General features: G+C 42.7%; 1 protein-coding gene across 1 annotated transcript; it reads right to left on the bottom strand.

The window, feature by feature from the left end:
• Nucleotides 1-248: 248 nt before the first annotated feature.
• On the bottom strand, nucleotides 249-11,030 carry pxdc1b (PX domain containing 1b). Its single transcript, XM_023431501.2, has 5 exons — nucleotides 10,286-11,030; nucleotides 3,863-3,954; nucleotides 3,647-3,764; nucleotides 3,435-3,546; nucleotides 249-2,972 (listed from the first exon to the last, which is right to left on the bottom strand). The coding sequence occupies exons 1-5, from the start codon at nucleotides 10,539-10,541 to the stop codon at nucleotides 2,849-2,851; spliced, it is 702 nt and encodes a 233-aa protein (XP_023287269.1). The 5' UTR covers nucleotides 10,542-11,030; the 3' UTR covers nucleotides 249-2,848.
• Nucleotides 11,031-11,540: the final 510 nt, after the last annotated feature.

Below are 11,540 nucleotides of genomic sequence, written 5' to 3'. Positions count from 1 at the left end.
TACTATATGACATAATGTTTTGTATTTAAAAAATTAATCTGTAAATTAACTCTATAGTTGTCAGCTGAATGTGGTGAAGTAAATTAAGTGCAATATTTCCAACTGAAATGAAAGTATCAAAATATAAACTGAAAATACCTTGAAATTGTACTGAAATACAGTTAATTTATTCAGTTTTGTTCTACAACTTCAGACCAATAAGTGTGTTCCCATCATGCATTTCTCAGAAAAAGAAAACACCATGAAGATTTTCTTTTTATTGAAAACGTATTTATTTGTTTTGAGAAGCTTCGAGAATAATAATTTGTATCTAATACTGTCTGAATAGCTTTAAAGTTATCAAACATACACTTCATCTTCAACGTTTATAATTAAGGTCATTTTCAGTCGGTTCCTTCATTTACACGTCTACACACCAGATACATACACACGTGTTACAAGGCATAGAGCGGTTATTTTCACAGGAGTGTGGCTGGAGTTTACACAATAAATAACAACCTATTGTGAATTATTATTTTCATATATTACCTGTCATATCTGAATCCTCACACCCCTGGCTGACATAGTGATATGTTTGAAACAATAACAACTGAAACTGGAGTACCAGCGTTTTGTTACTCGTTCCTGTCACTGCGCTGAATCAGCTGAGTACCATTTTAGTCATAACTTCATGGAAACTGTGGCAGAATATTTATAATGCACCGACTGCTTAAGCTCACGAAGGGCCTTGAGGCAGACGGAGGGGTGTCGATATTCTTTGATCTCTGAATACGAGCTCGCAGGAAACATCAAGCGCTTCTTCGCAGAGTATGAAAATTTAAATGACAAATTCCAGTTTCCTTGTTACTGAATCATCTTAATCGATGCCTTCATGTGGCTGTTTTCTGCAACAGAAAAAACCTTTACATCCAGAGAATATCCATCAATGCAAGACGTCATTCTTGGAGAGAAGAGAGAAAAGAAAGAACCCCCCCCCAAAACAAAAAAGAAAAAGAGAGCATGAAATAGTTTCACGCCCTGAGAAAGAGCTGTACTTTCTCACGGGGTGAATAGTGATCATGACTGTGTTACTAAATAGACTCATGCGGAGGACCGTCCTGTTGGAGTCTTGTGTGCCAAGTTTGTGAGGGTTGAATGCCTTTGTGTTAAGAAGGGCAGAAAACTGGACACAAGCTGTTAGCCCACATTGTAAGACGGTGAATGCAACCTCTGCATCGACAGGAGAATCAAAACAATGCGTGCAGACAGACTTCCATACATTTAACCCTACACACACACACACACACACAAACACACACACAAAAAAAATGTATTTTCTGCATTTGCAGCGCTGCACCGAGCTCCACGGTTTTAGATGCAGAAGTGAAAGCAGCCTCCTCACTGTGGGAGGGACCCAGAAAACATACAAAAGGCATGCATTTTAATCAAGTGTTATCCTATACACAGTACAGCCATGTTGTTTTTCTTCCTTAGAAAAAGAGAGGACTTGTATCCCCCCTCTCTCTCTCTCTCTCTCTCTCTCTCTCTCTCTCTCTATCCAACCATCGCAGGCCAAGCTGCCGACTCCCACGTTCACTGTAGTCAGCTGTCTGACTGAACCCACTCACGTCATCTTACAGGACGGGGTCAGATGTGACCTCAGTTGACCCATAAAACAAAACAAAGCTTTCTTTGCCCCATTTTATCACTCATCAGATGGCGACAATAGCGGTGAGATGATTCAGTTATCCACATAATGGCAGCACTCATTCTCTGCTCAGACACATCAAATTATTTGTTTATACACATTAAAAACAAGCAACAATACCAGCTACACTATTTACACATATTGCATTCTACATTTATTTAAGGAACAAAATCTCACCAACATCCAAAAAGGCAGCATTGAGCTCTCACTTTGGAAAGACTGTGTTGTAACAGGATGATAATGGCACTTCATATTTCTTTTTTACGTTCTTGAAATTGATAGTTGAACCAAGCGAAACAGAAGCACATATCTTTAACTGTGAAAAATGTTTCTGTAGCTTAAACTGTAAATCAATTTAACAGCAGCTTTAAGTCACTATTTGTTCAACCTTGAATTCAAATTCCTATGATTTCTATTCATTTAGCTTGGAGGCAGCTAAACCTTCTCATGAGAACGCATCACGTCCAGTTGCTCTCTCATGCCGAAGAAGCTACGTCTTTTATCACAGCAACAAATCGGAGTTATAAGCTTGTACACGAAAAAAGAAATCCCTAAATGCTGGTGTAAATTGCACCATAAACAAAGCTCATACACAAAGCTTCACTCCTGCATTCCCACAGCAAACAAAACACCAGTGGAAGGGAAGCAGTTTAAAGATGCATCCGATGCTACGATCGAGGTCCAGCGGTGAAACTGGCTGCGCACGGTTAAACACTAAAGATAAAGAAAGAGCGCTGGTAACTTCAGCAGAGTTATGAGTAACAGTGACCGGTCCAATGCGGTTTGGTTCCTTTCCAAATTTCAGCCGACGTGCGGCCCTCACAGGTTGCATCACAACACCTGAAATCCTTCTAATAGTCAGTCTGAAGACTCTTATCTTGATTTGTTTTTAAATAAGGCTCTGGATGAGGCACACCGGTGACGTCACAGAAAATGGCAAAAAATAAAATAAAGTGTTGCTGCCGTTGCGCTCTGTCAGTATTTCGGTGCGTACTGTGTGCACCTGCCCGACTCCGCCGTGAGCTAGAAAACTTTAAGCAACTCTTGAGGATGCTACGCTAAGCGGCAGCGTTAACTCGGAGCGGCTGCGTGCGGCGACAGCGTCGACCGTCCGTTGGCAAAAAAAAAAAAAAAACGTCTTGTGGGTGAAAAATCCCTCCGTCACTCCAGGATGTCGGTTTCAAACGGGACCAGGTGGTAGTAGGAAAGGTTGGTGACATACGCTTCTGTTTCCTCGTCGCACACGTCTGCTTCCATTGGCAGAAACTCTGTTCCGTCCTCATACCTGGCAACAAAATGACAGACACATTACTGCAGGGACAGGAAGCAGCCATGTAGTCTAACCCAGGAATCACATCTTTGATGCCTTTTATCTAAAGCTGTCTACATGCTTTTTACTAGTACAAGGTAAGAGCATTGCATCAGTAAAAATCTCAGCGACGTAAAGTTTTGTTTTGTGTGAAGACCCGAGAGGAATGTGTTGGTCTCTTTTGTTTCCTACACACACCCAGGGAAGGAAGAGGTGCATAGACACACTTCCTGTGGTGCATAAAGAGGAGGGTGGAGGGTCACAGGGTGGGTTCACACTCAATGGCCTCTTCCCCCGGGCCGAAGCACTTAAAGAGCAAATGTAGAAATCCTTACGTACGTAGTAAACAAGCGAGGAATCCTGTGCAAACTTGACGCCATCTTCAGGTTCTAACCTAAGTTTCATGGCATCAAACGCTGGAACGATTTTAACACTTACGTATGTTCCACAGAGTCAGTGGACGAAGGTCTCTCCTTTTCTTCAGGGATATTGTGGTCGAACACGATGGTCTCCGTGTTGGCCAGACAGAATCCGTTCGACCGCATGATTTCTGAAAGGTACAACGTCACATCACCTGTTGAGTCGCCACGACGCCCCGAACGTCTCCGTCTTTGTGCAACGAAAAGGAAAGAAAGGCCGAGACGTCGTACCTGATATCTTGATCGGACTCTGAAAGCACGGCTGGATTCTGTGGACCTTGTCGTTCCTCAGCACCTGGTCCAGCGGCGACCGCTCGAAGAACGTCAACATCACCTCTGACCTGGAATACTGCGGACAGAGGATTATGGGTGATTTAGTTGCAGGTTTCCCCCAACATCCACCTTTCGGGCCCCCGGTAAAAACTTATTTGCAGTTGAATGTCGTACCTTGCACGGCATGTTGATGGCGTTCTTCAGTAGTCTCTCCACCTCGTTCAGTTTCTCCTCAATGTCGTGTGCCTCTTTGATTTTTACCAGCCCTGAAACAAACAAATAAATAAATACAGTACAGACATTTTAATAATTTGGTTTAATAAAATAAAATGCAGAATTAATGACCAACACATCAAACCCATTACTTTGTGTTTAGTGCTAATTAAGCAAATGTTAGCATGCTAAAATGCTAAACTACTATAAGGAACCAATTAACATCATACCTGCTGAATATCAACGCGTTAGCATCGTCATTGCGAACATATTAGCATGCTGTTGTTAGCATTTAGCTATGCCTGTTTCTATACATCTTCAATAAAAAAAACAAATTAATTAATTAATTAACTAATTAAAACTTAAAAATGCCAAGAAACGCATCCTTCTTTTCCTGGACAAAGAAGGATCCTTCAGGTGGATCCGTCGTGGCCGAACCTTTCCCACAATTCATTGCACGCCGGTTAATGAAAATAATGTGGCAGCAAACAACACCGACAGAGAGGCTGAGGATCACACTGTTAAATGTGAGTATGATGTTTCAGCTCGGTTCAACTGTTCAAACCGAGGACTCTTAAACCTCACGTTTTTGTGACAAGGGCCTTGCGTCGCAAAGGGCGGGGGGTTCAGCCTTCGTGGACCCAGACTGAGGATGCTGCTCCAGAACAGCTCCCACAATTTAAATGTTAACTGTGACTATTTCTGTACCTGGGTGATAAAAAAAAAGCTGCTTTGACCTTTGCTGCCAACAGACTATTATCCACCCATAGGTCAGGACTCACCGCCGGACAGGCTCGTATTTATCTCAAGTTTGGAAAAAGGTTGCTACGACTGCAAGAGAAAAGGTGGTAGTCTATTAAATACAGTAACCTTTTTTATTAACAATGCCCCCTGATATTTACCCCAAGGGAGGCAAAAAAATAGACTGCTTATCACTGTCTGCACAGGGAACAGTATAACGTGATACTGTCAAACTGCCGGTGTTTGTACAAGAGGAGTAATGGCAGAGTAGAGAAGCTCCACACAACGGCGTCTGTGATAACGCGTTAATCCTGCATAAAACCAGCAGCGTAATTTAAGAGGTAGTGGGAGTGTGAAATCAGCACTTTTAGCAAGAAGGCCTGCGAGGCTGCCGCCCATGTGAGTCAGCAGTCGGCATCATTTACCGCCCTGCTGACAAAGGGCCGCGCCGAGGAGAATAATGATGGAGGCTGCAGCCGCGCTGATGAGCCTCCTGTCTGATGTAAGCGCTACGGATGAAACGTGGTCACACAGCGGTTTCGGTTGCTCTGAGTAAGAGCGCCTGAAGCAACACGACGCACACAGTCACAAGCTCATCCATTTATAATGGTCCCACAGTCATGACATCATACCCACGGGGATGTGAAAGAGTGATTGGGCAGTTATATCATCACCAGGATGCCCGCCCAAGTCTGAACCTCACACCGCCTCCGGGTTGCTCTTCTTCAAGACACGACGCCGGTGTAACTATTTTATTTATTCGTCTCCGACCCTGGATGTCAAACTTCACCACAGACAAAACCCGCACTCACTCTCGTCTGTTGTTCCTCTTCTAAACAGTTTAGTAAAGTTCATCCACTCTTCCTGCCATGTAGGTTGCTTATGTAATGGATCAAGTGCAAACCAGCGCACATTATTTATCGGCTGTAGACACACAAGACATCCAGGCTGGGTTTAGGAAGAATGTATAATAAAATATAATCAGCGGTTTTTGTGTTTGGAGCTGGTAACAATCATAGGAAGCCAAATATACAACAGGCTGTGTCTCCGCTTATTACTGAAAGTACAGTTACTGTGTCTTTTATTTGGAATTAAATTGATCATACGTTTTTCAAAGTTATTCTTAAGTTTGAATTTAATATTTACATTATACAGCCTGTATAAGCCTTACTTCAACCTTCCTGATTATTTTTACCATTAAATACAGTGCAACGGGCCTGTTTAATATGAAAAACAGAAACATGTGGAGTTATTTTTGCAACAGTTTGGTGCTGGTTGTGCAAGATTTAATCGAGTTAACCACAGTAGATGTGACATGTAGACGGATGTGCATATCTCTTCGATTAGAGGCTGCACATTCAACACGTACTCGTTGCCATCGCATGGATGCTACAAGGATGTTAATCAGCTGAGAGACTCTCATGTACACAAGCTGCTGAAAAACAGCAAGCTGGGGCGATTTCAGAGAGCTCCACATGCGAGGCGCCTCCTCGCTAATTAGTTTTGGAAATAGCACAGAACGTGTGTGAGTGTGTGTCGCAGACGGGCAGCAACAGAATGCAATCAATCCAGAATCCAAAATTGCAGGGCTCCACCGGATTGCTACTGACACTCCACTCTTACTGCAGCTCCCCTCCCACTGTGGCACACAGGGAATCGCCCAAATACAAAATAAATACAGACAACGAAAGAAAAAATAAACCCACCATGCCTCAGGGTATTACTCCTGAGCCACTGCACACCGTGAATTTCATCTCCAAAACTACAGAGTACTCATCTGTGTGTATCTAATCTCTGATTTGCTGTGTTTGTTACAATTACAGGGTGGTTCTCTGGAAAATGTCTTCATATAAACTGAGACTATTTCCTGCATGGGCTTCCTGGCTACAGTGGTCCTTGTGTTGTTAATAATTAATCTACGTTTTCGACATTTATCTACCTGATGCAGCAAGATGGTTAAATCTCACAAATGACAGTAATTACACACACGCCAGATGACATTTAGTGTATGATCCTGCCTCATAGGTTTGTTTTTGTTTTTTTTGTTGCAATTACATGCTAAAGTTAACCATCTGTTAGTTGTCTGACAGTATGCCATGTTGGCAGGCCCCTCTGTTTACGTATTAGCTGAAATAACACAGTACAAGTAGGTTTACAACAGGAACTGCTCTGTGTTCAAGTCATCCTCAAACACGCTGTCATAACAGTCGTCAGATGTTGTAAGCAGCAGCTATCTTCTGCATGGATCTGATAAGCACATGTCAGCAGCGTAACACGTTATCTCCTAACCACTAGCTCGCCGCAGTTACGCCACCATGTTATTTCTGGATGCCTCAGTCAACAGGCAGAGGACATCAAAATTCAGTAATCCTGTGTACGAGTACCAGTATTGAAGTCTTTACCTACCTAGTGCACTATATTTATTAACTCGTGCACTATATTTAACTAGTGCACTATATTCCCTACCTAGTGCACTATATTCCCTACCTAGTGCACTATATTCCCTAACTAGTACACTATATTTATTATCTAGTGCACTATATTCCCTACCTAATGCACTAGTTCCCTAACTAGCGCCTTATATTTATTAACTAGTGCACTATTCCCTACCTAGTGCACTATATTCCCTACCTAGTGCACTATATTCCCTACCTAGTGCACTATATTCCCTACCTAGTGCACTAGTTCCCTAACTAGCGCATTATATTTATTATCTAGTGCACTATATTTCTTACCTAGTGCACTATATTTATTATCTAGTGCACTATATTTCCTACCTAGCGCACTATATTTACTAGCGCTTCACTATATTTCCTCAATTACATATCTTTCTCTGACTTAAATAACCAGTATCTAAACTCAAATATTAAAACACATTTAAATTTTTCATTGTTCTCAAAACTCTTAAACTGAGCCTCACTGTGACTCACGCTTATCTCAAGTTTAAAGGAATAGTTCACTCATAGTTAGAGGAGAATACATTTAAAACTTTAATTACTTAACAGCTAAAGGAATTAGTAAAATGACTTGTAACTCAGGCCTTAACGTTGCCTCCTAGCAGCAACGATTTCACTTCACCCCTTTTCCCCCATCACCGAGCGCATCTCTCTACAAGCCCCATCCCGCTGACATCACACGTCCTCGTCCTGTCTTTCCACTGAACGCTCAGAGACCAAATATATGTTCATAAAAAAAACAAAAAACAAAAAAAATTCCCATGATCCAGTGCTTGTCATTTAATTGATGATGACCAACCAACATGGTGAATGACATTCAAGAGGAAACTATTGAGAATCTCGTATGAAGACGTGTAAGTGGGAGTGGTGGTTTTCAGACACAGCCTGTATCTACATTCCCCGGTGGTATCTGGTTCGCATGGAATTTGAGCAATCACTTCCTGTCAGTGTTCACTCCGAGGTCACATGTCAGGTAAGTGTTATGAGGCTTTCACAGACCACAGGGACTAAATATAGGAAGTTCATCTCTCTCCCAGCTCCCCTCTGTCATCATGACATAAGTCTGAACGCTCTGCACGCCCCCTCTGTTGCCCGGGTGCAGCGGAGAAACAGGAAAACATGAGCAGAGCCAGAAACTGGAGCAAAGTGGACTGAGAAAGGCCAAAGCTTCGGTTTGTCACAGGACTCTCACTCTGAGGAAATCAGAAGAGATGCAAATGAAATATTGAACAGAGGAACGAATTAAGGAAAGGCCAAAAAGGGGGATTGTTATTGACCCTGTGGCTTGATATCAATCAATCAATGAAATTGTCAAACCAGCTTGAGTCACCACCGACATCTGCCTCAGCACTGATATCACCGCCCCATTTATCTCTGAGCTGTAGTGAGGATATGAACAATGACAGACAGTTACTAAAAAAATAAAAGAAAAAAGAAGTGAAAAAGTGAGTCATGAGCTCTGAAATGTCTCTTCCCAAAATGCAGTGCACGCTGCACTGGCAGAGGCGAAGCGAGCGAGCGAGCTGTCAACAAATCCGTCAGCTATTTTCAGTGTCTGGGCAGGAAGCTGAGCTTTCCAGTCCCCACTAAAGGGATGTTTCCAAAACATTCATATAGGCTCAGTGGGTAGAAACAAAAGGGCAGTGCCAAGGAGTCTGAGTGGGGATATCACACACACTAACACACACACACACACACACACACACACACACACACACACACAACAAGCTGGGAGCACTGCCAATCCAACTGGCAACGCAAGGGCACCACAGTGTCGGGTCGGTATCTGACAGAACACGGCCCTCTTAAATCAGCTGGCATCGGCTGATGATGCTGATGATGATGAATCACAACCTTTCAGATCGTCAGTGACATTTTTCGTACTGCTACTTGCAAGAAGGAATTAAAATTATGCTTCCATTTCAGATCTGTAAAGAATCACACATCACCAAATTCATTGATTGATTGTTTGTCGGAGAGCGATGTGTCGCTGATAACCGTGACCCTCGGAGAGCGCAAACAACCTTCGCCTCACTGCTGGGTATCTATGAGCGTTTCTGCCGTGACCCAGTAACATCCACCTACTGTTCCCTAAAGAGGTCCGATGAAGTAGTTCTGGTGCATTCCCAAAACGGTGACCTCGCTGACCTTTCAGATCACACAATGTCTCAGGTCCTAAATATTGACGAAGGATTTGGAAACCATTGTCTTCGTGTTGGTCTACAGGCTACGTGATAGGTCTGCTGATGTGACATGTGAACGTGGACTTTTGTTAATTATTAAGCTGTCCAAACAAAAGCATGTAAATCCAGGCTCTGAAGCGGCTGTGGTCACATTGACCCTTAAAAACCTTATTGATTATGTTTAGCTACACGTTTTCCTGTTTTCATTTAACTTCCTTAAAACACCATAAGTTACACCATCTTAGATCTTAGGTTACGAGTTATTATGTGATGCCCAGTTGTTCTGTCCGTACAACACCCAACACTAAAAGTATCTGGCAAGAAATTGCACATTTAGAAATGTTTTACAGTTCTGCTTCACGCAGCTGTTCTGGAAACAGGATCTGATTGTAATCCAGACAAAAAAAAAAACAATCTAAACAACAGCTGTCTCAGGCAAAAATGTAAACAGGATTATCATTTTGCAGGAGTTTTCCTGTGGCGAGCAGAAGCAAAGTCCCCCCCCCCCTCCCTGAATACTGATTCGCAAAAGCTGAACTTTCCAATGAACTTTCCGATGAGTCCAAAACAGTGATCGATGTCGAGAGTGGGAAAGGAGTTTAAAGACGACATGAAACTAGTTGTTCTGGACAGAAACTTAATCACCAATAATTTTAATTTTTCTTTTTTGTTATAGTGTAAAAGTCTGCAAGATAAATGTGAGGATTTACTGGTTTTCTTCATGTTTTATCATTAGAAACTGAAGTTTTGGGGGGTTGTTGTTGTCAGGCATTTTCTCTATTTCTGACTTTTTTTTAAACTAAACAAATAATTGATCAGGAATTAAAACAATTATTATTACAGGGGGTGGGGGGTGGGGGGTCCTAAATCCTGTGCATATGGTCCCATAATGTGTAGCTGAGCCCCTGATCATAATTTAAATATCATTTGTGAAACTGTTTAATACTCTATCACCACTTCCGGTCACATTAGTGTCACATTCTATTGTTTCCCCTCATACCAACCTTCTATCAGTGGAGACTTGGAGAGGTCTCTTCTGTCCTCGGGGAAGGACTCTACAAGTCTTTTAAAGAGCCGACCCAGGTCGGAGTAACTCCGGTGCAAGTATAAAATGTTCCTGTCCGACCACTCGGTCCGGATCTCGAAGAACTCCTCTTCCTCCCCCCGCTGGCTGATGATGAGCCTCCGGATCCCGTTGACCCAGCAGTCCCGGACAAACATGTTGACCAGCGACGTGCCTTCAAACACAGCCGATGCCATTCCTCAGACGTCAGTCCAGCATGCTGGGGCGGGCCGGGGGAGGGTGGCGGCGGCGGTGGCGGCTCTCAGGACCGAAGGAGTCAACGCCGCAGGAATGTGGAAGAATAAAACAAAATGCGGCGGATGAGGAAAGAAAACTTGGGGAACTTTTCGGCGCGTCGTCTGTCGGCGGTCTGTCAGCGGCGCGTGAGAGCGGGAGGAGGATGATCATTGCGTCTGCTCAGCTCATCACAGGCGTGATCTCAACGTGGCATGATTTAGAGAAAAAAAAAAAAAAATAGACTTTAGAGTCAAAGATAACACCCCTTCACCCCTCCCCCCTGCAAAATGTATAAGTTTATATTTCCCGTCTTCATCAGTAAAAAGTGCAAAAGATTAAAAGAAAATAAAAATAAAGCTCCATGATATTGTTTGATCTGTGAAATCAAAGCGCTGCTCCCTTGTCTCGTCTGTTTCCGAAATCCTGAAGCTTTTCACTTCACACTGTCTGGGGAAGCAGTTTTCTTTCAGCACAGTTTCCTCCCCTCTCCTCTGCGTCCTCCCTCCTTCCTTCCTTCCTCCCTCCTTGACAACAGAGGAGCCTATTATTATGCAAAGAGCCGCAAAAAACAAAACTGTCCATCTCCTGATTTATAATCAGGAAAAGGAGAGAAAAAAAAAAGTTGTTTAAACTTTTTTTTTTTCTTTATTCCTTCAGCTGCATTTGATGCCACGTCTTCCTCAAATCACTTAATCTTAAAATGATATGTTTGGGGGGAAAATAAAAAAAACCACAAGAAAATATTTGAAGAAGAGGCCAATAAATGAAATGCATCAGTTTTATTTGCAGGATCTGCAGTTTCTGACCTCATATAACTCAAGTCGACACACAAATACTATTATAGCCAAATGTTAGCCACAGTGAAAAAGATGCACTGTTATTTGTGTCCTTGTCAGAGTGACTGATTTGTTCTGCATAGCTCCATTGAGCAGCACGCTAATGTTTCCCTTGAGTGCAGA

The sequence above is a fragment of the Seriola lalandi genome, unplaced genomic scaffold (genome assembly GCF_002814215.2).
Source record: "Seriola lalandi dorsalis isolate HSWRI2012SDOR001 ecotype SW California unplaced genomic scaffold, Sedor1 jcf7180002054923, whole genome shotgun sequence".
Taxonomy (NCBI): domain Eukaryota; kingdom Metazoa; phylum Chordata; class Actinopteri; order Carangiformes; family Carangidae; genus Seriola; species Seriola lalandi.
The sequence above is the reverse complement of the archived record's forward strand: the minus strand, read 5'-3'. Positions and strand labels throughout refer to the sequence as shown.